The sequence below is a fragment of the Mesoplodon densirostris genome, chromosome X (assembly GCF_025265405.1).
Source record: "Mesoplodon densirostris isolate mMesDen1 chromosome X, mMesDen1 primary haplotype, whole genome shotgun sequence".
Lineage (NCBI taxonomy): Eukaryota > Metazoa > Chordata > Mammalia > Artiodactyla > Ziphiidae > Mesoplodon > Mesoplodon densirostris.
The window spans coordinates 32,508,740-32,536,337 of NC_082681.1; the positions used below are offsets into that span (position 1 = coordinate 32,508,740).

General features: G+C 42.6%; 1 protein-coding gene across 1 annotated transcript; it reads right to left on the reverse strand.

Annotated features, from left to right (window-relative positions):
• On the reverse strand, positions 1–27,271 carry LOC132482118 (homeobox protein ESX1-like). Its single transcript, XM_060087188.1, has 4 exons — positions 27,166–27,271; positions 26,629–27,010; positions 3,580–3,625; positions 1–444 (listed from the first exon to the last, which is right to left on the reverse strand). The coding sequence occupies exons 1-4, from the start codon at positions 27,269–27,271 to the stop codon at positions 1–3; spliced, it is 978 nt and encodes a 325-aa protein (XP_059943171.1).
• Between the last annotated feature and the right edge of the window lie 327 nt (positions 27,272–27,598).

Consider the following 27,598-nt stretch of genomic DNA (forward strand, 5'->3'; position numbering starts at 1 on the left):
TCACAGAGACAATTTAAGATGAACCACGGGCTCCTGAAGGACCGCCAATGGTAAGGGACCATGCCATGCCGCATGAGGGCACCTACATAGAAGCAAGTGTTTAAGCTGAAAGTGCGGAGGAGGCAACAGAATAGCAGGAAAGGGTGGCATGGGTGGCACGGGAGGCACGGGCAGCATGGGTAGCATGGGTAGCATGGGTGGGTTGGGTGGCACGGGCGGCACGGGCGGCATGGGTGGCATATGTGCCTCGGGCAGCAGGGACAGCTCCAGCAGCAGTTGCTCCAGAAGAACGTCGACCCAGCCCAGCTCCTGAAGCAGGATGGCACTGCAGGGTTCACACATGCTGACGACAGCAGTGGGGACCAGGGGCACGAGGGGCACGTTTTTGAGCATTAGTGCCTTGTGATACCTCCGACTCTTGGCCCTTCTATTCTTAAACCACATCTTCAAGCACAGAGAAAAAGGGATTGATTAGTATATTGAGCATTTCATGTTAGACCTGAAAAATCGCAGCAGGGAGCTCTTGGTGCCTTGAAGATTTTAAACTGCATCAGGAGAAGCTATTTCCTTCTTGCTAAAATATCTTAGGATATGTAGCTGAAGGCGCTCCCTTCAGCCCCCCTCCTCCCCAAGAGCGATCACCGACTCTGTGCCAGGCTCTGGATTGGCATATGGCTTTGTCTCTCCCCTCCCACCTTTACTATTATTTCCCCCACTCTTAGACGCAGGTGGAGCTGACCAACTGCACTCTGTCCCTGCTGCTATTACTATGCCTGGTAGGTCTGCGTCCAACTGACCGTCAGCTCCAGCTGCCACTAATCCCTACTCATTGGGCAGGTGTCACCTTAGTTATGGGGGAAGTTGAGCATAGGAAAAAGTGGGTGCCTTTTAAAATCATACTGAGGGGAACGGTCCCCATTTTGAAAAACCCATCTTTGGCTACAGTAAATAATCAATAGGAGTGGGTTGGATTTTTAAACAAAAGCTTTCCTCAAGGATGACTAAAAAGGGTCATTCATCCTCTGGAACCTTGGGATGGTTAAAAAGATGGAGATGGTATTGTGAGGGAGGTTTGGTCATGGGGGGCCCAGGGACTTTGTGGCTTGTCTTGCTGGACACCGGCAGAGCTGAAGCCCTGGACACTGCCTTAATATTAGACTATAGGGGTAACGAATGTTTGGTCGAACTCGGCCCAAATTTACTAAAACTCTTAAAATCTTTGCCCAGACAAGAGTTTGGGGGGAAAGAGGCATACCATTGTCACCACTGTCAATTCTGCACTCTCCACCCTGCCCCACCCTCCAAACCTTCCTGGGCTCAGGACCAGGTCAGCTCACTCTGCTCTGGCTACAGTTGCAGGACCTTGGACCAGAGCCTCTGGTGCCCAGCACGGTTGTGCCCTCTAGGAGCTGCTAATCCACCAGGAGATCCCCATCCTGTCCCTTATGCTTAAGGCAAGAGGGTGCAACCTGCATTTTAGGAAGACAGGCGACAACCACGTGAGTGAGGGGTCACAAAATGGCTCTCCCCTAAATATCTGCCAGCTATTAACAACTGAAAGTAAAACCTGTCCTGTGGACTCCACTGCTCCCTCAGCATCTCAGTTAATGGAATTATATCATATTTAGTATTTTTGGATGTTTCCACTCGGCAAATTTTACATGAGACCAAGGGCCTCCTCTCTCTGTCGCCCCATTTTCCCTCTCCCATCTTAGTATCTGGGTCCTCCTGCTGCATGAATATGTAGTCAAAAAGAGCCAGTGTAATAGAGCTCATTTTGGGGGGTTCGAGTGTACCAATGGTCAAATCTGCATAAACATAAGCAATATGCAAAGCTGGCTATCTGAGGTCCAGGCTGACACTACTTCCATATTTCCAATACTGGTTTCATAAAACAACTCCTACTGTCTTTGCAAAACAAGGGAGGGTGTTCATTAAATGTTTCTTTGGGGCATTCATGCTGTAGAGTTTGGAAATAGATGAAAACATTCTCCCCTTTTCTTCATTTGTTTCTTGTTGCTCTTTTTTCCTTCAGAACTCCATTAAGAGACTACTATGTAAACCCAGGAGAAGCAAGACACCAAAACTTCAGATTTTCTTTTCCCCTGAGCTTGCTTTGCCTGCTTGAGAAAGCAGAGGCCTGGGCCTCCCAAGCCCTGGCCAGACCTGACTGTGAGCCCAGCCCGTGGCCCTAGGCTGCCAGCACTGCTTTCCAGACCCCACCACCAGCTCTGCAGCCCGTGTAAATCACTGCCCTCACACACGCTCTCTGCAGCAAAGCTAGCGAACCCATCCTGATTCTTCTTTCCTTCCTTCCTTCTTTCTTCCTTTCTTTATCAATCTTGTTTTTTTTTTTTTTTTAAATATCCCTCTTCCACAACAAGCAAAGCCACTGCACTGAGAAGCCCTCGCACCACAACGAAGAGTAACCCCGGCTCTCCTCAACTAAAGAAGAGCCCACGCACAGCAACGAAGACCCAACGCAGCCAAAAATAAATAAATAAATAAATTTAAAAATATATATGTATATATTCCTTTGATACAACTTACTGTGTCCTATGGACAAATAATCAGCTTCTGTGCCATGAGCTACCAACTAGTAACCACTACCTGAGTGAATGAGCAAGTATTTCAAATTAACACAGGTAAGCGACTAGCTGAGAGCCAACCACTGACCATCACAAACAAATTCTTCAAAACCAATACCTCTTAACTGTATGAAAAGGGAAGAAAAAAATTCTTAGACATTAGAAATTGCTCAAAATAATACTCACTGATACATTTGGTAGTTTCATAATGTTGAATTTACGCTGTATTTCCAAGACATATATCGATAGTACCCAATTATTCTCAAACCCGTCCACCTTTTGAGGTCAGTGGAAATTTATTCAAATTTGTTCTTTTTGTTTGTTTTATTGTTTTATATGTTTAGACAAATTCCTAAAGGTTGCAAACCTTTCCCCCATCTCCATCATACTGCACAACCTACTATGCTAGCAAAGTTTTCAGGCTGCACATCAAAAAATTTCAGAAAATTAAAATGTACGGCTGAAACCCTCTACACTGCTCTACCAAACACATAAAAATAACAGCAAGAGGACCAGGCACTTGGAATTTTAAGCTATTCCCCTCCCCATCAGTCTCATCTAAACTAAACATATATTAGTTGCTCATATGTTGTGTTCCGAGGTGAGTTATTCCCTTACCCAATTGCCTGAATACTTGTAAATTCACCCCTTATACAAAGAGCTTATGCCTGGCTTTAAAGTTTTTAAATAATTTAGTATACTTGAACCCTCTTCTAACCCAGCTATTTGGTGCATTAATTTGAATAATTGCCAAGTCAGAATCAGTCCCAACATGATTCCACAGAGAACTGCCCCCTAAGGGATACCAGTTTTGGAAGGAGTTTAACTTTACTGAAGATACATATATTCTGGCCCGAAAGCCCCAAAAGTCCAAACCTTATTTCCAAAACATAGACAAGGGTACAAAAACACACCAACTTGAGAATGTCTAGGACAAGGTATCCAATTCCTAAAGCTGCCCTGCCAAGTTGCTTTTTTCAGGTTTACTGACCTGCACTCTGGCTTCAGTCACTCCCAGGCGTCTTGCAAGCTCCTTTCTGAGGGGAAAAATATTGCAAATATTCAGCATTTGACATTATGCATGAAATGAAATATACAATGCACATTTCATGCTATGTTAAAATGTTTATTCAGAGAGTAGCCAAGATGGTGGCATAGGAAAACCCCGAGCTTACCTCCTCCCATGGGTACACCAAAATTACAACTATTTACAGAGCAACTATTGATGAGAATGACCTGAAGACTAGCAGAAAAGATCTTCCACAGCTACAGATATAAAGAAGGAAACACAACGAGATGGATAGGAAGGGCCGAGATGTGGTACAGTCAAGACCCACACCCCCAGGTTGGCGACCCATAAACGGGAGGATAATTACAATTGCAGAGGTTCTCCCCAAGAAGCAAGGGGTCCAAGCACATTGGATTTCCTAGCTCGGGGCCCTGCACTGGGAAGAAAGCCCCCAGGGCGTTTGGCTTTGCAACCCAGTGGGGCTTACTTTCAGGAGAGCCAGAGGGCTGTGGGAAATAGAGATTCCACTCTTAAAGGGTGCACACAAAATCTCACATGCTCCAGGACCCAGGGCAGAAGCAGGAATTTGAAAGGAGCCTGGATCAGACCTATCTGCTGATCTGAAGAATCTCCTGGAGAGGCAGGAAGCAACTACAGCTCACCCTGGGGACACAGACACTGGCAGCAGCCATTTTAGGGTGCTCATTCTACCATGAGGACTCTGCTGCTGGCAAGCACCATTTTGGAATCCTCCCTCTAGCTTACCAGTACTGGGACCTGCCCTGCCCACCAGTCTGTTGACACCATTCCTGGGACGCCCCAGGCCAAGCAGCTGGCCAGGCAGGGACACAGAATCACCCACCAACAAGTCAGTTGCCATAGGGGCTCCTGGGTCCCCAGCTGCCCAAGAACCAGACCCGCCCACCAGAGGTCCCAGGACCCGGCCCCACCCACCAGTGAACCAGCAGCCTCTGCACTGGGCAGTGCCTGGCAACCAACAGACCAGGGGTCCAGCCCCGCCTACCAGCACATCCACAGTAGTCAGCCCATCACAATAGAAGGGCCCATGCAGCCCATATAGAGGGCACCCCTGGAGCATATAGCTCTGGTGACCAGAGGAAGTGACACAATATATTTAACGTGATCAAAGGAAAAAAGCCTACAACCAAGAATACTCTACCTGGCAAGGCTATCAGTCAGATTTGAAGGACAGATGAAGACCTTTAGAGACAGCAAAAGCTAAAAGAGTTCAACACCACAAAACCTGCTTTACAAGAAATGTTAAAGGAACTTCTCTAAGCAAAAAGAAAAGGCCATTACCACAAATAAAAAAAGAATGAAAGCAAGGTTATAAGCTTTTGCACAGCAAAGGAAACCATAAAGAAAATGAAAAGTCCATAGGTTTACGAACTGGGAGAAAATATTTGCACACAATGCAACTGACAAGGGCTTAATTTCCATAATATGCCAATAGCTCATACAACTCAATAACAAAAAAACAAACAACGCAATCAAAAAATGGGCAGAAGACCTGAATAGACATTTCTCCAAAGAAGACATACAGATGGCCAACAGGCACATGAAAAGATGCTCAGTATCACTAATCCCATATCTGGGCCTATACCTGAAAAAGATGAAAGCTCTAATTCGAAAAGATACATGCACCCCAATGTTCAGAGCGGCACTGTTTACAATAACTAAGATGTGGAAGCAACCTAAGTGTACATCAACAGATGAATGGATAAAGATGATGTCGTATATATATACAATGGAGTATTACTCAGCCATAAGAAGGTATGAAATTCTGCCATTTGTAACAACATGGACGGACTTAGAGAGTATTATCCTAAGTGAAGTAAGTCAGACAGAGAAAGACAAATATTACATGATATCACTGGCATGTGGAATCTAAAAAACAGTACAAGTGAACTTATTTACAAAACAAAAACAGACTCACAGACATAAAAAAACAAACTTATGGCTACCAAGTGGGGGGATAAATTGGGAGCACAGGATTAACAGATGCACACTACCATATATACCAGATAAACCACAAGGATTTATTGTATAGCGCAGGGAACTCTATTCAATATCTTGTAATAAACCATAATGGAAAAGAATAAGGAAAAAGAATATAGATATATAAATATATATGTATAATCTAATACACTGCTATATATAAACCTCATGGTAACCACAAACCAAAAATCTATAATAGATACACACACAAAAAACGAGAAAGGAATCCAAACATAACACTAAAGATAGTCATCAAATCACAAGGGAAGAGAGCAAAAGAAGAAGGAACAAAAAAGAACTCCAAAAACAATTAGCAAAATGTCAGTAAGTACATACCTACCAATAATTACTTTAAATATAAATGGAATAAATGCTCCAATCAAAAGACAAAGAGTGGCTGAATGGATACAAAAACAAGACCCACATACATGCTACCTACAAGAGACTCACTTCAGATCTAAAGACTCAGACAGAAAGTGAAGGGATGGAAAAAGGTATTCCATGCAAATGGAAATCAAAAGAAAGCTGGGGTAGCAATACTTATGTCAGATAAAATAGACTTTAAAACAAAGACCATAACAAGAGACAGAGAAAGACATTACATAGTGAACATGGAATCAACGCAAGAAGATATAACAATTGTAAATATATATGCACCCAACCTAGGAGCACCTAAGTACATACAGCAAATATTAACAGACATAAAGGAGAAACTGACAGTAACAATAATATTCAGGACTTTCACACCCCACTTACATAAATGGACAGATCACCCAGACAGAAAATCAATAAGGAAACACTGGCCTTAAATGACATATTAGACCTCCATTAGGTCTAATATCTTATTTATTTATTTATTTATTTATTTATTTGCAGTGTGCGGGCCTCCCACTGTTGTGGCCTCTCCCGCTGTGGAGCACAGGCTCCGGACGCGCAGGCTCAGTGGCCACGGCTCACAGGCCCAGCCGCTCCGCGGCATGTGGGATCTTCCCAGACCGGGGCATGAACCCGTGTCCCCTGCATCGGCAGGTGGACTCTCAACCACTGTGCCACCAGGGAAGCTCAGGTCTAATATCTTAATAGATATTTATAGAGCATTCCATCCAAAAGCAGCAGAATACACACTCTTCTCAAGTGCACATGGAACATTCTCCAAAATACAAGCCTCAGTAAATTTAAGAGAATTGAAATCCTGTCAAGCATCTTTTCCAACTATAATCCTGTGAGACTAGAAATGAACTACAAGAAGAAAACTTCAAAAAAACACTAACATGTGGAGGTTAAACAAAATGCTACTGAACAACCAATGAGTCACTGAAGAAATCAAAGACGAAATAAAAAAATACCTGGAGACAAATGAAAATGAAAACACAATAATCCAAAATCTATGGGATGCAGCAAAAGCAGTTTTAAGAGGGAAGTTTATAGCAATTCAAGTCTACCTCAGGAAACAAGAAAAATCTCACATAAGAAACCTAACCACACTCCTAAAGGAACTAGAAAAAAAGAGAACAGGAGCTTCAAGATGGCGGAAGAGTAAGTCGTGGAGGTCACCTTCCTCCCCACAGATACATCAGAAATACATCTACACGTGGAACTGCTTCTATAGAACACCTACTGAACGCTGGCAGAAGACCTCAGACTTCCCAAAAGGCAAGAAACTCCCCACGTACCTGGGTAGGGCAAAAGAAAAAAGAAAAACCAGAGACAAAAGAATAGGGATGGGACCTGCACCAGTGAGAGGGAGCTGTGAAGGAGGAAAGGTTTCCACACACTAGGAAGCCCCTTCACGGGCAGAGATGGGGGTGGCGGAGGGGGGAGCTTCGGAGCCACAGAGGAGAGCACAGAAACAGGGGTGCGGAGGGCAAAGCGGGGAGATTCCCACACAGAGGATCGGCGCCACCAGCACTCACCAGCCCGAGAGGCTTGTCTGCTCACGCGCCAGGGCGGGTGGGGGCTGGGGGCTGAGGCTCGGGCTTCGGTCGGATCACAGGGAGAGGACTGGGGTTGGCGGCATAAACACAGCCTGAAGGGGGCTAGTGCGCCACGGCTAGCCGGGAGGCAGTCCGGGAAAAAGTCCGGAGCTGCCGAAGAGGCAAGAGACTTTTCTTGCCTCTTTGTTTCCTGGTGCGCGAGGAGAGGGGATTAAGAGCGCTGCTTAAAGGAGCTCCAGAGACGGGCGCCAGCCACGGCTATCAGTGCAGACCGCAGAGACGGGCATGAGACGCTAAGGCTGCTGCTGCCGCCACCAAGAAGCCTGTGTGCGAGCACAGGTCACTATCCACACCTCCCCTCCCGGGAGCCTGTGCAGCCCGCCACTGCCAGGGTCCCGTGATCCAGGGACAACTTCCCCGGGAGAACGCACGGCGCTCCTCAGGCTGGTGCAACGTCATGCCGGCCTCTGCCGCCGCAGGCTTGCCCCGCATCCATACCCCTCCCTCCCCCCGGCCTGAGTGAGCCAGAGCCCCCGAATCAGCTGCTCCTTTAACCCTGTCCTGTCTGAGCGAAGAACATACGCCCTCAGTCGACCTACACACAGAGGCGGGTTCAAATCCAAAGCTGAACCCCAGGAGCTGGGTGAACAAAGAAGAGAAAGGGAAATTTCTCCCAGCCGCCTCAGGAGCAGCGGATTAAAGCTCCACAATCAACTTGATGTACCCTGCATCTGTGCAATACCTGGATAGACAACGAAGCATCCCAAATTGAGGAGGTGGACTTTGGGAGCAAACATATATTATTTTTCCCCTTTTTCTGTTTATGTGAGTGTGTATGTGTATGTGTATGCTTCTGTGTGTGATTTTGTCTGTATACCTTTGCTTTCACCATTTGTCCTAGGGTTCTGTCCGTCCGTGTTTTTTTTTTTTTTTTTTTTACTTTTTACAATTTTTTCTTAATAATTATTTTTTATTTTAATAACTTTACTTTACTTTATTTTATTTTATCCTCTTTCATTCTTTCTTTCTATTTTTTCTCCCTTTGATTCTGAGCCATGTGGATGAAAGGCTCTTGATGCTGCAGCCAGGAGTCAGTGCTGTGCCTGTGAGGTGGGAGAGCCAACTTCAGGACACTGGTCCCCAAGAGACCTCCCAGCTCCACGTAATATCAAACAGTGAAAATCTCCCAGAGATCTCCATCTCAACGCCAAGACCCAGCTTCACTCAACGACCAGCAAGCTACAGTGCTGGACACCCTATGCCAAACAACTTGCAAGACAGGAACACAGCCCCATCCATTAGCAGAGAGGCTGCCTAAAATCATAATAAGACCACAGACACCCCAAAACACACCACCAGACGTGGACCTGCCCACCAAAAGACAAGATCCAGCCTCATCCACCAGAACGCAGGCACTAGTCCCCTCCACCAGGAAGCCTACCCAACCCATTGAACCAACCTTAGCTACAGGGGACAGACACCAAAAACAACGGGAACTACGAACCTGCAGCCTGCGAAAAGGAGACCCCAAACACAGTAAGTTAAGCAAAATGAGAAGACAGAAAAAGACACAGCAGATGAAGGAGCAAGGTAAAAACCCAACAGACCTAATAAATGAAGAGGAAATAGGCAGTCTACCCGAAAAAGAATTCAGAATAATGATAGTAAAGATGATCCAAAATCTTGGAAATAGAATAGAGAAAATACAAGAAACGTCTAACAAGGACTTAGAAGAACTAAAGAGCAAACAAACAATGATGAACAACACACTAAATGAAATTAAAAATTATCTAGAAGGGATCAATAGCAGAATAACTGAGGCAGAAGAACGGATAAGTGACCTGGAAGATAAAATAGTGGAAATAACTACTGCAGAGCAGAATAAAGAAAAAAGAATGAAAGGAACTGAGGACAGTCTCAGAGACCTCTGGGACAACACTAAATGCACCAACATTCGAATTATAGGGGTCCCAGAAGAAGAAGAGAAAAAGAAAGGGACTGAGAAAATATTTCAAGAGATTATAGTTGAAAACTTCCCGAATAAGGGAAAGGAAATAGTTAATCAAGTCCAGGAAGCACAGAGAGTCCCATACAGGATAAATCCAAGGAGAAACACACCAAGAGGCATATTAATCAAACTATCAAAAATTAAATACAAAGAAAACATATTAAAAGCAGCAAGGGAAAGACAACAAATAGCACACAAGGGAATCCCCATAAGGTTAACAGCTGATCTTTCAGCAGAAACTCTGCAAGCCAGAAGGGAGTGGCAGGACATGTTTAAAGTGATGAAGGAGAAAAACCTACAACCAAGATTACTCTACCCAGCAAGGATTTCATTCAGATTTGACGGAGAATTTAAAAACTTTACAGACAAGCAAAAGCTAAGAGAATTCAGCACCACCAAACCAGCTTTACAACAAATGCTAAAGGAACTTCTCTAGGCAGGAAACACAAGAGAAGGGAAAGACCTACAATAACAAAACCAAAACAATTAAGAAAATGGGAATAGGAACATACATATCGACAATTACCTTAAATGTAAATGGATTAAATGCTCCCACCAAAAGACACAGGCTCGCTGAATGGATACAAAAACAAACCTGTATATATGCTGTCTACAGGAGACCTACTTCAGACCTAGTGAGACATACGAACTGAAAGTGAGGGGTTGGAAAAAGATATTCCATGCAAATAGAAATAAAAAGTAAGCTGGAGTAGCAATTCTCATATCAGACAAAATAGACTTTAAAATAAAGACTATTACAAGGCACAAAGAAGGACACTACATAATGATCAAGAGATCGATCCAAGAAGAAGATATAACAATTGTAAATATTTACGCACCCAACATAGGAGCACCTCAATACATAAGGCAAATACTAACAGCCATAAAAGGGGAAATCGACAGTAACACAATCACAGTAGGGGACTTTAACACCCCACTTTCACCAGTGGACAGATCATCCAAAATGAAAATAAATAAGGAAACACAAGCTTTAAATGATACATTAAACCAGATGGACTTAATTGATATTTACAGGACATTCCATGCCAAAACAACACAATACACATTCTTCTCAAGTGCTCATGGAACATTTTCCAGGATAGATCATATCTTAGGCCACAAATCAAGCCTTGGTAAATTTAAGAAAATTGAAATCGTATCAAGTATCTTTTCCGACAACAATGCTATGAGACTAGATATCAATTACAGGAAAATATCTGTAAAAAATACAAACACATGGAGGCTAAACAATACACTACTTAATAACCAAGTGGTCACTGAAGAAATCAAAGAGGAAATCAAAAAATACCTAGAAACAGATGAAAATGGAGACACGACGACCCAAAACCTATGGGATGCAGCAAAAGCAGTTCTAAGAGGGAAGTTTATAGCAATACAATCCTACCTTAAGAAACAGGAAACACCTCAAATAAACAACCTAACCTTGCACCTAAAGCAATTAGAGAAAGAAGCACAAAAAAAAGCCCAAAGTTAGCAGAAGGAAAGAAATCATAAAGATCAGATCAGAAATAAATGAAAAAGAAATGAAGGAAATGATAGCAAAGATCAATAAAACTAAAAGCTGGTTCTTTGAGAAGATAAACAAAATTGATAAACCATTAGCCAGACTCATCAAGAAAAAAAGGGAGAAGACTCAAATCAATAGAATTAGAAATGGAAAAGGAGAAGTAACAACTGACACTGCAGAAACACAAATGATCACGAGAGATTACTACAAGCAACTCTATGCCAACAAATTGGACAACCTGGAAGAAACGGAGAAATTCTTAGAAATGCACAACCTGCCGAGACTGAACCAGGAAGAAATAGAACATATGAACAGACCAATCACAAGCACTGAAATGGAAACTGTGATTAAAAATCTTCCAACAAACAAAAGCCCAGGACCAGATGGCTTCACAGGCAAATTCTATCAAACATTTAGAGAAGAGCTAACACGTATCCTTCTCGAACTCTTCCAAAATATAGCAGAGGGAGGAACACTCCCAAACTCATTCTACGAGGCTACCATAACCCTGATACCAAAACCAGACAAAGATGTCACAAAGAAAGAAAACTACAGGCCAATATCACTGATGAACATAGATGCAAAAATCCTCAACAAAATACTAGCAAACAGAATCCAACAGCACAGTAAAAGGATCATGCACCATGATCAAATGGGGTTTATTCCAGGAATGCAAGGATTTTTCAATATACGCAAATCAATCAACGTGACACACCATGTTGACAGATTGAAAGAGGAAACCCATATGATCATCTCAATCGATGCAGAGAAAGCTTTCAACAAAATTCAACACCCAATTATGATAAAAACCCTGCAGAAAGTAGGCATAGAGGGAACTTTCCTCAACATAATAAAGGCCATATATGACAAACCCACAGCCAACATCGTCCCCAATGGTGAAAAACTGAAACCATTTCCACTAAGATCAGGAACAAGAAAAGGTTGCCCACTCTCACCACTCTTATTCAACATAGTTTTGGGCGTTTTAGCCACAGTAATCAGAGAAGAAAAAGAAATAAAAGGAATCCAAACTGGAAAAGAAGAAGTAAAGCTGTCATTGTTTGCAGATGACATGATACTATACATAGAGAATCCTAAAGATGCTACCAGAAAACTACTAGAGCTAATCAATGAACTTGGTAAAGTAGCAGGATACAAAATTAATGCACAGAAATCTCTGGCATTCCTATACACTAATGATGAAAAATCTGAAAGTGAAATTAAGAAAACACTGCCATTTACCACTGCAACAAAAAGAATAAAATATCTAGGAATAAACCTACCTAAGGAGACAAAAGACCTGTATGCAGAAAATTATAAGACACTGATGAAAGAAATTAAAGATGATACAAATAGATGGAGAGATATACCATGGATTGGATTGGAAGAATCAACATTGTGAAAAGGACTCTACTACCCAAAGCAATCTACAGATTTAATGCAATCCCTATCAAACTACCACTGGCATTTTTCACAGAACTAGAACAAAAACTTTCACAATTTGTATGGAAACACAAAAGACCCCGAATAGCCAAAGCAATCTTGAGAATGAAAAATGGAGCTGGAGGAATCAGGCTCCCTGACTACAGACTATACTACAAAGCTACAGTAATCAAGACAGTATGGTACTGGCACAAAACCAGAAATATAGTTCAATGGAGCAGGATAGAAAGCCCAGACATAAACCCACGCACATATGGTCACCTTATCTTTGATAAAGGAGGCAAGAATATACAGTAGAGAAAAGACAGCCTCGTCAATAAGTGGTGCTGGGAAAACAGGACAGGTACATGTAAAAGTATGAAATTAGAACGCTCCCTAACACCATACACAAAAATAAACTAAAAATGGATTAAAGACCTAAATGTAACGCCAGACACTATCAAACTCTTAGAGGAAAACATAGGCAGAACACTCTATGACATAAATCACAGCAAGATCCTTTTGGACCCACCTCCTAGAGAAATGGAAATAAAAACAAAAATAAACAAAGGGGACCTAATGAAACTTCAAAGCTTTTGCACAGCAAAGGAAACCATAAACAAGACCAAAAGACAACCCTCAGAATGGGAGAAAATATTTGCAAATGAAGCAACTGACAAAAGGATTAATCTCCAAAATTTACAAGCAGTTCATGCAGCTCAATATCAAAAAAACAACAGCCCAATCCAAAAACGGACAGAAGACCTAAATAGACATTTCTCCACAGAAGATATACAGATTGCCAACAAACACATGAAAGAATGCTCAACATCATTTCTTTTTTAAATTTATTTTATTTATTTTTGGCTGTGTTGGGTCTTTATTTCTGTGTGAGGGCTCTCTGTAGTTGCGGCCAGCGGGGGCCACTCCTCATCGCGGTGCATGGGCCTCTCACTATCGCGGCCTCTCTTGTTGCGGAGCACAGGCTCCAGACGCGCAGGCTCAGTAGTTGTGGTGCACGGGCTTAGTTGCTCCGTGGCATGTGGGATCTTCCCAGACCAGGGCTCGAACCCGTGTCCCCTGCATCGGCAGGCAGATTCTCAACCACTGCACCACCAGGGAAGCCCTGTTCAACATCATTAATCATTAGAGAAATGCAAATCAAAACTACAATGAGATGTTATATCACACTGGTCAGAATGGCCATCATCAAAGAATCTAGAAACAATAAATGCTGGAGAGGGTGTGCAGAAAAGGGAACACTCTTGCACTGTTGGTGGGAATGTAAATTGATACAGCCACTACGGAGAACAGTATGGAGATTCCTTAAAAAACTAAAAATAGAACTACCATACGACCCAGCAATCCCACTACTGGGAATATACCCTGAGAAAACCATAATTCAAAAAGAGTCATGTACCAAAATGTTCATTGCAGCTCTATTTACAACAGCCAGGACATGGAAGCAACCTAAGTGTCCATCAACAGAGGAATGGATAAAGAAGATGTGGCACATATATACAATGGAATATTACTCAGCCATAAAAAGAAACGAAATTGAGTTATTTATAGTGAGGTGGATGGACCTAGAGTCTGTCATACAGAGTGAAGTAAGTCAGAAAGAGGAAAACAAATACCGTATACTAACACATATATATGGAATCTAAGGGAAAAAAAAGGTCATGAAGATCCTAGGGGTAAGACAGGAATAAAGACACAGACCTACTAGAGAATGGATTTGAGGATATGGGGGGGGGGGGGAAGGGTAAGCTGGGACAAAGTGAGAGAGTGGCATGGACATATATACACTACCAAACATAAAATAGATAGCTAGTGGGAAGCAGCCGCATAGCACAGGGAGATCAGCTCGGTGCTTTGTGGCCACCTAGAGTGGTGGGATAGGGAGGGTGGGAGGGAGGGAGACGCAAGAGGGAAGAGATATGGGAACATATGTATATGTATAACTGATTCACTTGGTTATAAAGCAGAAACTAACACACCATTGTAAAGCAATTATACTCCAATAAAGATGTTTAAAAAACAAAAAACAAATAACAAAAACCAAAAAAAGAGAACTAAACCCAAAGTTAGTCCAAGCGACAAAGTCATAAAGATCAGAGAAGAAAGAAATGAAATAGATTTTAAAATATATAAAATATCAATGCAAGTAAGAGTTGATTCTTTGAAAAGGTAAATAAAATTGATAAACCTTTAGCCAGACTCATCTAGAAAAAGAGAACGAGGGTCCAAATCAATAAAATCAGAAATGAAAAAGAGGGTACAACCAACACCACAGAAATACAAAGGATCATAAGAGATTACTATGAGCAATTATACATCAATAAAATGGACAAACTAGAAGAAATGAACAAATTCCTAGAAATGTACCATCTCCCAAGACTAAAGCAGTAAGAAATAGAAAATTTGAATAGATCAATTATCAGTAATGAAACTGAATTGGATAATAAAAAAGGATATATTTTACAGCACCAGGAATACAGCCAATATTTTATAATAACTTTAAATGGAGAATAATCTGTGAAAATGTTGAATCACTGTGTTGCACATCTGAAACTAATATAATATTGTAAATCAACTATACCTCAATAAAAACAGACATCAGGGGGCAGACAGCAGAAGCAAGAAGAACTACAATCCCACAGCCTGTGGAACAAAAACCACATTCACAGAAAGATAGACAAGATGAAAAGGCAGAGGGCTATGTACCAGATGAAGGAACATGATAAAACCCCAGAAAAACGACTAAATGAAGTGGAGATAGGAAACCTTCCACAAAAGGAATTCAGAATAATGATAGTGAAGATGATCCAGGACCTCGGAAAATGAATGGAGGCAAAGACTGAGAAGATGCAAGAAGTGTTTAACAAAGATCTAGGAGAATCAAAGCACAAACAAACAGAGATGAACGATACAATAACTGAAATAAAAAATGCACTGGAAGGAATCAATAGCAGAATAACTGAGGTAGAAGAACAGATAAGTGACCTGGAAGACAGAATGGTGGAGTTCACTGCTGCGGAACAGAATAAAGAAAAAAAGAATGAAAAGAAATGAAGACAGCCTAAGAGACCTCTGGGACAACATTAAACGCAACAACATTCGCATTATAGGGGTCCCAGAAGGAGAAGAGAGAGAGAAAGGACCCGAGAAAATATTTGAAGAGATTATAGTCAAAAACTTCCCTAACGTGGGAAAGGAAATAGCCACCCAAGTCCAGGAAGCACAGAGAGTCCCAGGCAGGATAAACCCAAGGAGACACACGCCGAGACACATAGTAATCAAATTGAAAAAGTTAAAGACAAAGAAAAATTACTGAAAGCAACAAGGGAAAAACAACAAATAATATACAAGGGAACTCCCATAAGGTTAACAGCTGATTTCTCAGCAGGAACTCTACAAGCCAGAAGGGAGTGGCAGGACATATTTAAAGTGATGTAAGGGAAGAGCCTACAACCAAGATTACTCTACCCGGCAAGGATCTCATTCAGATTCGACGGAGAAATCAAAAGCTTTACAGACAAGCAAAAGCTAAGAGAATTCAGCACCACCAAACCAGCTTTACAACAACTGCTACAGGAAGTTCTCTAAGTGGGAAACACAAGAGAAGAAAAGGACCTACAAAAACAAACCCATAACAATTAAGACAATGGTAACAGGAACATACGTATCGATAATTACCTTAAACGTGAATGGACTAAATGCTCCAACTAAAAGACACAGGCTCGCTGAATGGACACAAAAATAAGACCCATATATATGCTGTCTACAAGAGACCCACTTCAGACCTAGGGACACATACAGACTGAAAGTGAGGGGATGGAAAAAGATATTCCATGCAAATGGAAATCAAAAGAAAGCTGGAGTAGCAATACTCATATCAGATAGAATAGACTTTCAAATAAAGAATGTTACAAGAGACAAGGAAGGACACTACATAATGATCAATCCAGGAAGAAGATATAAGAATTATAAATATATATGCACCCAACATAGGAGCACCTCAATACATAAGGCAACTGCTGACAGCTATAAAAGAGGAAATCGACAGCAACACAATAATAGTGGGGGACTTTAACACCTCACTTACACCAATGGACAGATCACCCAAACAGAAAATTAATAAGGAAACACAAGCTTTAAATGACACAATAGACCAGATAGATTTAATTGATATTTATAGGACATTCCATCCAAAAACAGCAGATTACACTTTCTTCTCAAGTGCACACGGAACATTCTCCAGGATAGATCACATCTTGGGTCACAAATCAAGCCTCAGTAAATTTAAGAAAATTGAAATCATATCAAGCATCTTTTCTGACCACAGTGCTATGAGATTAGAAATCAATTACAGGGAAAAAAAACGTAAAAAACACAAACACATGCAGGCTAAACAATACGTTACTAAATAACCAAGAGATCACTGAAGAAATCAAAGAGGAAATCAAAAAGTACCTAGAGACGAATGACAATGAAAACATGACGATCCAAAACCTATGGGATGCAGCAAGAGCAGTTCTGAGACGGAAGTTTATAGCAATACAAGCCTACCTCAAGAAACAAGAAAAATCTCAAATAAACAATCTAACCTTACACCTAAAGGAACTAGAGAAAGAAGAACAAACAAACCCCAAAGTTAGCAGAAGGAAAGAAACCATAAAGATCAGAGCAGAAATAAATGAAACAGAAACAAAGAAAACAATAGCAAAGATCAATAGAACTAAAAGCTGGTTCTTTGAGAAGATAAATGAAATTGATAAACCATTAGCCAGACCCCTCAAGGAAAAGAGGGAGAGAACTCAAATCAATTAAATTAGAAATGAAAAAGGAAATGTTACAACAGACACTGCAGAAATACAAAGCAACCTAAGAGACTACTACAAGCAACTCTATACCAATAAAATGGACAACCTGGAAGAAATGGACAAATTCTTAGAAAGGTATAACCTTCCAAGACTGAACCAGGAAGAAATAGTAAATATCAACATACCAATCACAAGTAATGAAGTTGAAACTGTGATTAAAAATCTTCCAGCAAACAAAAGTCCAGGACCAGATAGCTTCACAGGTGAATTCTATCAAACACTTAGAGAAGAGCTAACACCCATCCTTCTCAAACTCTTCCAAAAAATTGAGAGGAAGGAACACTTCCAAACTCATTCTATGAGGCCATCATCACCCTGATACCAAAACCAAACAAAGATACCACAAAAAAGAAAATTACAGAGCAATATCACTGATGAATATAGATGCAAAAACCCTCAACAAAATACTGGCAAACAGAATACAACAACACATTAAAAAGATCAGACACCGTGATCAAGTGGGATTTATCCCAGGAATGCAAGGATTCTTCAATATATGCAAATCAATCAATGTGATACACCATATTAACAAATTGAAGAAGAAAAGCCATATGATCATCTCAATAGATGAAGAAAAAGCTTTTGAGAAAATTCAACACCCATTTATGATAAAAGCTCTCCAGAAAGTGTGCATAGAGGGACCCTACCTCAATATAATAAAGCCCATATACGACAAACCCACAGCAAACAACATTCTCAGTGGTGAAAAACTGAAAGCATTTCCTAAGATCAGGAACAAGACAAGGTTGCCCACTCTCACCACTATTATTCAACATAGTTTTGGAAGTCCTAGCCATGGCAATCAGAGAAGAAAAATGAATAAAAGGAATACAAATTGGAATAGAAGAAGTAAAGCTGTCGCTCTTTGCAGATGACATGATACTATAGATAGAGAATCCTAAAGATGCCACCAGAATACTACTAGAGCTAACCAGTGCATTTGGTAAAGGTGCAGGATACAAAATTAATGCACAGAAATCTCTGGCATTCCTATACACTAATGATGAAAAATCTGAAAGAGAAATTAAGGAAACATTCCCATTTACCATGGCAACAAAAAGAATAAAATACCTGGGAATAAACCTACCTAGAGAGACAAAAGACCTGTATGCAGAAAACTGTAAGACACTGGTGAAAGAAATTAAAGATGATACCAACAGATGGAGAGATATACCATGTGCTTGGATTGGAAGAATCAACACTGTGAAAATGGCTATACTACCCAAAGCAACCTACAGATTCAATGCAATCCCTATCAAATTACCAATGGCATGTTTTACAGAACTAGAACAAAAAATCTTAAAATTTGTATAGAGACACAAAAGACCCCGAATATCCAAAGCAGTCTTGAGGGAAAGAATCGGAGCTGGAGGAATCAGACTCCCTGACTTCAGACTACACTACAAAGCTACAGTAATCAAGACAATATGGTACTGGCACAAAAACAGAAATATAGATCAATGGAACAGGATAGAAAGCCCAGACATAAACCCACGCACCTATGGTCAACTAATCTATGACAAAGGAGGCAGGGATGTACAATGGAGAAAAGACAGTCTCTTCAATAAGTGGTGCTGGGAGAACTGGACAGCTCCAAGTAAAAGAAAGCAATTAGAACACTCCCTAACACCATACACAAATATAAACTCAAAATGGATTAGAGACCTAAATGTAAGACCGGGCACTATAAAACTCTTAGAGGAAAACATAGGAAGAACACTCTTTGAGATAAATTGCAGCAAGATCTTTTTTGTTCCACCTCCTAGAGTAATGAAAATAAAAACAAAAATAAACAAATGGGACCTAATGAAACTTAAAAGCTTTTGTACAGCAAAGGAAACCATAAACAAGACCAAAAGACAACCCTCAGAATGGGAGAAAATATTTGCAAATGAAGCAAGTGACAAAGGATTAATCTCCAAAATTTACAAGCAGCTCATGCAGCTCAATATCAAAAAAACAAACAACCCAATCCAAAATTGGCAGAAGACCTAAATAGACATTTCTCCAAAGAAGACATACAGATGGCCAAGAAGCACATGACAAGCTGCTCAACATCACTAATTATTAGAGAAATGCAAATCAAAACTACAATGAGGTATCACCACATACCAGTTAGGATGGGTATCATCAGAAAATCTACAAACAACAAATGCTGGAGAGGGTGTGGAGAAAAGGAAACCCTCTTGCACTGTTGGTGGGAATGTAAATTGATATAGCCACTATGGAGAACAGTATGGAGGCTCCTTAAAAAACTAAAAATAGAATTACCATATGACCCAGCAATCCCACTCCTGGGCATATTCCCAGAGAAAACCATAACTCGAAAAGACACATGCTCCCCAATGTTCATTGTAGCACTATTTACAATAGCCAGGTCATGGAAGCAACCTAAATGCCTATTGACAGATGAATGGATAAAGAAGATGTGGTACATTTGTACAATGGAATATTACTCAGCCATGAAAAGGAACGAAATTGGGTCATTTGTAGAGACGTGGATGGATCTAGAGACTGTCATATAGAGTGAAGTAAGTCAGAAAGCAAAAAACTAATATCATATATTAATGCATATATGTGGAACCTAGAAGAATGGTACAGATGAACCAGTTTGCAGGGCAGAAATAGAGACGCACATGTACAGAACAAACATATGGACACCAAGGGGGGAAAGTGGGGTGGTGGTGGTGGTGGGATGAACTGGGAGACTGGTATTGACATATATACACTAATATGTATAAAATGGATAACTAATAAGAACCCGCTGTATAAAAAAATAAATAAAATTCAAAAATTCAAAAAAATATATATAAAAAAATTAAAACAGACATCACTAATCATCAGAGAAATGCAAACCACAACTACAGTGAGATATCACCTTAGAGTAGCTACCGTCCAAAAGACTACAGGGGCTTCCCTGGTGGCACAGTGGTTAAGAATCCACCTGCCAATGCAGGGGACGCGGGTTTGAGCCCTGGTCCAGGAAGATCCTACATGCCACAGAGCAGCTAAGCCCGTGTGCCACAACTACTGAGCCTGCGCTCTAGAGCCCTCGAGCCACAACTACTGAGCCCATGTGCCACAACTACTGAAGCCTGCGCACCTGCAGCCCGTGCTCTGCAACAAGAGAAGCCACCGCAATGAGAAGCCTGTGCACCGCAACAAAGAGCAGCTCTGGCTCACTGCAACTAGAGGAAGCTCGCGCAAAGCATTGAAGACCCAATGCAGCCAAAACTAAGTAAATTAATTAATTCTTAAAAAGACTACAGATAACAAATATTGGTGAGGATGTGGAGAAGGGGGAACCCTTGTACACTGTTGGTGGGAATGTAAATTGGTGCAGCCACTGTGGCAAACGGTATGGAGGTTTCTCAAAAAACTAAAAATAGAACTACCATATGACCCAGCAATTTCAATCCTGGGTATATATCTGAGAAAAACAAAAACACTAATTCAAAAAGATGCATGCACCCCAATGTTCATAGCAGCATCATTTACAATAGCCAAGATATGGAAGCAACCTGAGTGTCCATCAATAGAGGAACGGATAAAGAAGATGTGGTATATATATACAATGGACGTTAAAAAGAATAAAAATTTGCCATTTGCAACAACATGGATGGACTTGGAGGGTATTATGCTTAGTGAAACAAGTAGGACAGAGAAAGACAAATGATATCACTTATATGTGGAATCTAAAAATTAAAACAAACTATTGAATACAACAGAAAAGAAACAGTCTCATAGATATAGAGAACAAACTAGTGGTTACCAGTGGGGAGAAACAGGGGAGAAGGACAAGATAGGGGCAGTGGATTAATAGGTACAAACTACTATGTATAAAATAAATAAGCTACAAGGATATATTGTACAGCATGGGGAATATAGCCAATATTTTATAATAACTATAATGGAGTGTAACCTTTAAAAATTGTGAATCACTGTATTGTACACCTGAAACATATAATATTGTACATCAACTATAACTCAATTTAAAAAAAAAACGATAACCCTAAAGTCTCCCCCAAAAAACTGCTAGAACTAATAAATGAATTCAGTAAAGTTTCAGGATTCAAGATTAATATACACAAATCTGCTGCTTTTCTGTGCGCTATAATACACTATACTCTCAGAGAGAAAGCAAGAAAACAATCCCATTTAAAATAGCATCAAGGGCTTCCCTGGTGGCGCAGTAGTTAAGAATCCACCTGCCAATGCAGGGGCCACGGGTTCAAGCCCTGGTCTGGGAAGATCCCACATGCCGCGGAGCAACTAAGCCTGTGGGACGCAACTACTGAGCCTGCGCTCTGGAGCCCGCGAGCCACAGCTACTGAGCCCGTGTGCCACAACTACTAAAGCCCGCACGCCTAGAGCCTGTGCTCTGCAACAAGAGGAGCCACCGCAATGAGAAGCCCCCACTTGCCGCAACTAAAGAAAGCCCACGTGCAGCAACAAAGACCCAACGCAGCCAAAAATATAATTAATTAATTAATTAATTTAAAATAATAATAAAAAATGAAATAGCATCAAAAAGAATAAAATACCTAGGAATAAACTTAATCAAGGAAGTGAAAGACCTAGACTCTGAAAACTATATATAAAACACTGATGAAGGAATTTGAAAATGATACCAAAAAATGGCAAGATATACCGTGTTCTTGGATTGGAAGAATTAATATTGTTAAAATATCCATACAACCCAAAGCAATCTACAGATTTAATGCAATCGCTATCAAAATACATGACATTTTTCACCAACTAGAACAAATAACCCCAAAATTTATATGGAACCACAAAAGACCCCCGAATGGCCGAAGTAATCTTGAGAAAAAATAACAAACCTAGAGGTATCACACTCCCTGACTTCAGACTACTGTATACTACAAAGCTATAGTCATCAATGGACTTCCCTGGCAGTCCAGTGGTTAAGACTCAGCCCTTCCACTACAGGGGGCGCAGGTTCGATCCCTGGTTGGGGAAGATCGCGCATGCCGCGGGGCATGGCCAAAAAATAATAATAAAAAACCCAGTATGGTACTGACACAAAAACAGACACACAGATCAATGGAACAGAATAGAGAGCCCAGAAATAAACCCACGCACTTATGGTCAATTAATCTATGACAAAGGAAGCAAGAATATACAATGGGGAAAAGACAGTCTCTTCAATAAGCGGTGCTGGGAAAACTGGACAGCTACACGTAAAAGACAGAAATTAGAGCATGTGCTCACAGCATATTAAAAAATAAACTCAAGGGCCTCCCTGGTGGCGCAAGTGGTTAAGAGTCCGCCTGCCGATGCAGGGGATGCGGGTTCGTGCCCCGGTCTGGGAGGATCCCATATGCCGCGGAGCGGCTGGGCCCGTGAGCCATGGCCGCTGAGCCTGCGCGTCCGGAGCCTGTGCTCCGCGACGGGGGAGGCCACAACAGTGAGAGGCCCGCATACCGCAAAAAAAAAAAAAAAAACTCAAAACGGATTAAAGACCTAAATGTAAGACCTGATACTATAAAGCTCCTAGAGGAAAACATAGGCAGAACACTCTGTGACATAAATCGCAGCAATATTTTTGGGGATCTGTCTACCAAGGAAAAGAAATAAAAGCAAAAATAAACAAATGAGACCTAATTAAACGTAAAAGCTTTTGCACAGCAAAGGAAACCACATACAAAATGCAAAGACAACCTACTGAATGGGAGAAAATTTTTGCAAAGGACATTACTGACAAGGGGTTAATATCCAAAATTTATAAACAGCTCATACAACTCAGTATCAAAAAAACAAAGAACCGATGTTAAAAAACAAACAAACAAAGAACCTAATTCAAAAATGGGCAGAAAACCTGAATAGACATTTTGCCAAAGAAGACACACAGATGGCCAACAGGCACATGAAAAAAATGCTCAACACTGCTAATCATCAGAGAAATGCAAATCAAAACCATAATGAGATCACCTCACACCTGTCAAAATGGTCATCCTCAAAAGGATAACAAATGTTGGCGAGGATGTGGAGAAAAGGGAGCCTTCCTACGCTGTTGGGGGAGTGTAAATTGATACAGCCACTATAGAAAACAATGTGGAGGTTTCTCAAGAAACTAAAAATAGAACTACCATATGGTCCAGCAGTTCCACTCCTTTTGTTATCCAAAGGAAACAAAAACACTAATTCAAGAAGATACATGCACCCTAATGTTCACAGCAGCACTATTTCCAATAGTCAAGATATGGAAGCAACCTCAGTACCCAGCAACAGATTAATGGATAAAGAAGATGTGGTATCTGGCTTCCCTGGTGGCGCAGTGGTTGAGAGTCCGCCTGCCGATGCAGGGGTCACGGGTTCATGCTCCGGTCCGGGAAGATCCCACATGCCACGGAGCGGCTGGGCCCCTGAGCCACGGCCGCTGAGCCTGCGCATCCGGAGCCTGTGCTCTGCAATGGGAGAGGCCACAACAGTGAGAGGCCCACGTACCGCAAAGAAAAAAAAAGGAGATGTGGCGTATATATATATATATATATATATATATATATATACACACACACACACACAGTGGAAAGCTTCTCAGCCATAATAACGAATGAAATTCTGCCATTTGTAACAACGTGGATGGACCTAGAGAGTATTATCCTTAGTGAAATAAGTCAGACAGAGAAAGACAAATACTGTATGATTTCACTTATATGTGGAATCTAAAAAACAAAACAAATGAACAAACATAACTAAACAGAAACAGAAGTATAGATACAGAGAGCAAACAGGTGGCTGCCAGAAGGGAAGGGGTGGGGAGGGAGAGAAATAGGTGAGGGAGATTAAGAGGTACAAACTTCCAGTTGCAAAATAAATAACTGGTATGAAATGTACAGTGTGGGGAATACAGTCAATAATTATGTAATATCTTTGTATGGTGACAGATGGTAACTAGGTGTATCACGGCGATCATTTTTAAATGTATAGAAATATAGAATCACTATGTTGTGTAACAGGAACTAACATATTGTTGTAGGTCAATTATACTTCGAAAGTAAACGAACAAAGGAAACTCAGAGAAAAAGAGATCCGATTTGTGGTTACCAGAGGTGGGGGTGAGGTGGGGAAATTGGATGAAGGCAGTCAAAAGGTACAAACTTCCAGTTATAAGATAAATAAGTACTAGGGATATAATGTACAACATGATAAATAAAATTAACACTGCTGTATGTTATATATGAAATTTAAGAGAGTTCCTAGAAGTTCTCATCACACAAAAATTTTTTTCTGTTTAATTATGTATCTATATGAGATGATGGATGGTCACCAAGCTTATTATGATAATCATTTCATGATGCACGTAAGCCAACTCATTATGCTGTGCACCTTAAACTTGTACAGTACTGAATGTTAATTGTATCATAATAAACTGGAAGAAAAAATATTTATCAGGCAGCTCTAGACATCCAAATCAAGGGGCATCTTGAGTTTGACACTTTTGAGAAACGGAGAAATTGGGCTGATCCAGTTATCACACCACAGCAAAAGCAACCAAACTTGGAGTAATCGAGTTGAACAGAAAATCCTAAACCGAAGTTGATGCTAGTTACCATCCCTTCTTGTTGAATCGTCTCCTACCGCCATCCAGGCTTCCACGATACGGGTTTGCCTACAAACAGCCTCTCCAAACACTCCTCCTCTTGTCTCTTGCAAGCTTCTTTTATTGTCTTTCAATATTCCCTAGCTCAGTGAATATACCAGCAGCCATTCATTTGGGCAAATCAGAAATTTATACATTTTTCTTAAACATTTCCTTTTACCCCCATGTTCAAATTACCATGAATTGCTATCAATTTTACCTGCTAAATATCTCTTTAATCTGTTCACTTCTCTCCATCGCCACTACCCTGGACCAACACACCATCACCTCTGGCCTTGCCTACTGAACAGCCTCCTAGGATCGAATCCCAGCTCTGCCACATTCCAGCTGTGCCATCTTGGGCAAGTCTCATCACTTCTCTGAGCTTCAGCTTTTTCACAGGTTAAGTGGGGATAATAACAGTGGCTACCACATTTACAAGGGGTTGTGAAGATTCAATGACAGTATGTAGAAAAAGCCTTTAAAACAAGTGCTTAACACACAGTAAGCACAATGTAAATGATAGCTCTTTAAATTTTAGCCGCATTCACAGGTACTCAGCAACCCATTCATTCTCCACACTGAAGTTTGCTTTAGGGAACAATTCTACCTCAGGCACAAACTTTGGGGTAACTAAAAATTCAGTAATCGGGCTTCCCTGGTGGCACAGTGGTTAAGAATCCACCTGCCAATGCAGGGGACACAGGTCCGTGCCATGGTCCGGGAAGATCCCACATGACGCGGGGCAACTAAGCCCGTGTGCCACCACTACCGAGACTGCGCTCTAGAGCCCGTGAGCCACAACTACTGAGCCCACGTGCCACAACTACTACGGAAGCCCACCCGCCTAGAGCCCGCGCTCTGCAACAAGAGGAGCCACCACAATGAGCAGCCCGCGCAACGCACCTTAGGGTAGCCCCCGCTCGCCGCAACTAGAGAAAGCCCGCGCCCAGAGACCGAGCGCAGCAACAAAGACCCAATGCAGCCATAAATAAATAACTTGATTTAGTTTTAAAAATTTAGTAATCAAGATAAAGGATGTTCTTTGTTTGTTTGTTTGTTTTGCGGTACGCGGACCTCTCACTGCTGTGGCCTCTCCCGCTGCGGAGCACGGGCTCCGGACGCGCAGGCTCAGCGGCCATGGCTCACGGGCCCAGCCGCTCCGCGGCACGTGGGATCCTCCCGGACCGGGGCACGAACCCGCGTCCCCTGCATCGGCAGGCGGACTCTCAACCACTGCGCCACCAGGGAAGCCCGAGGATGTTTTAATGTAGTGTTTAAATTAATGCAAATATAATCCATGAATAACTGATGATCAAAACTTCAGATAAAAGTAGCCTCCAACTCCGCATTTGCTCCACCACGCCTCAGGCGACTCGTTATTTATGTTAACCCGCGGCCGACAAAGCTCCGCAACGTGACTTATTCAAACACCACAGGGAAATATCGACCTCGATTCCCACCAGGCAGAGCCCCCGCCCCCGTCCTAGGCCCCGAGTGCGCCAGAGGGGCCGGGCCGCCGCCAGGCCCCGGGGCTTTCAGGTCCGGAGCTGAGGAGGGGGACCCACGAGAGCGCCGCCCGCCGCCCGCCACCCGCGCAGCAGCCCGCGCCACCCGAGACGCCCGCTTACCGCATGGGCACGCTGAGGTACTGAGTATGCCGGAAAACGCGCTCCAGGTCCTGCAGCTGCCTCTTCGTGAGCCTGGAGTAGGGGGCGCACCGCTGCCCATCTGCGGCCTCGGGACCCTCGACGGCGGCCCGCGGGGGCTGCTCCTCATCGCCCTGCTCTCCGCCTAGGCCGCCGCCCGCCCCGGCCTCGGCCTCGGCCTCGGCCTCGCGGCTTTCGCCGTCCGCGGGGCCGGCGGCTCCGACGCTGACATCGCAGCCTTCCTCTCCTTCTCCTTCGTCTCCCGCCTCTTTCCCTTCCGCGGCTGCTCCCTGCTCCGGTTCGGACTGAGCCTTCTGCTCCTCTCCCCCGTCTCCGGGAGGCGAGATCTCCGCGGGCTTCACCTCTGAAAGGGAGGAAACCCAAAGAGAAAGATCAGGCCGTCGAGGGAGCCCAGCTCTGTGGAGGGGCTGCGTCTGAGGGGGGTCCTGGCGTTCGCCCCGCCCTGGGAAAGTTCCTTTCCTGGAATCTTATAAAGCGAGTGCCCCGCCCGCCACTGACCGTGCGCTTCTTCCCGCTCCTCGTCGACACTCAGCTTGAAGAAGCTGGCGACGGCTGCGCAGGCGATGGCATAGGCATCGTAGCTGCTCTGCGGCTGACGCTCCATGTCCCGACTGCTGTCGAGAAGGCTGTGAGCTTCAGCGGAGGCTGCGCTGGATCTCCTGAGACCCCCGGCTCACGACTAAAGGCTAGAGCGGTGGCCCACGACCCGGCTCCTCTGGCGTCTGGTCGGGTTTCAGGGAGTCTGGTATGACGCCCGCCCCCTGTGGGTTTACCACAGACTGCCGGGGGTTGGGTGAGCTGATGTGTGCATGCGGCAGGGCCTCGGCCTTCTAGGGGCCACGGGCGGGGGGCGGGGCACGTTGCGCGCCAACCGGCCGCTGGTAGGGAGCATGCGTGAGAGCAGAACTCCGGGTCAAAGGTTGCAACCTAA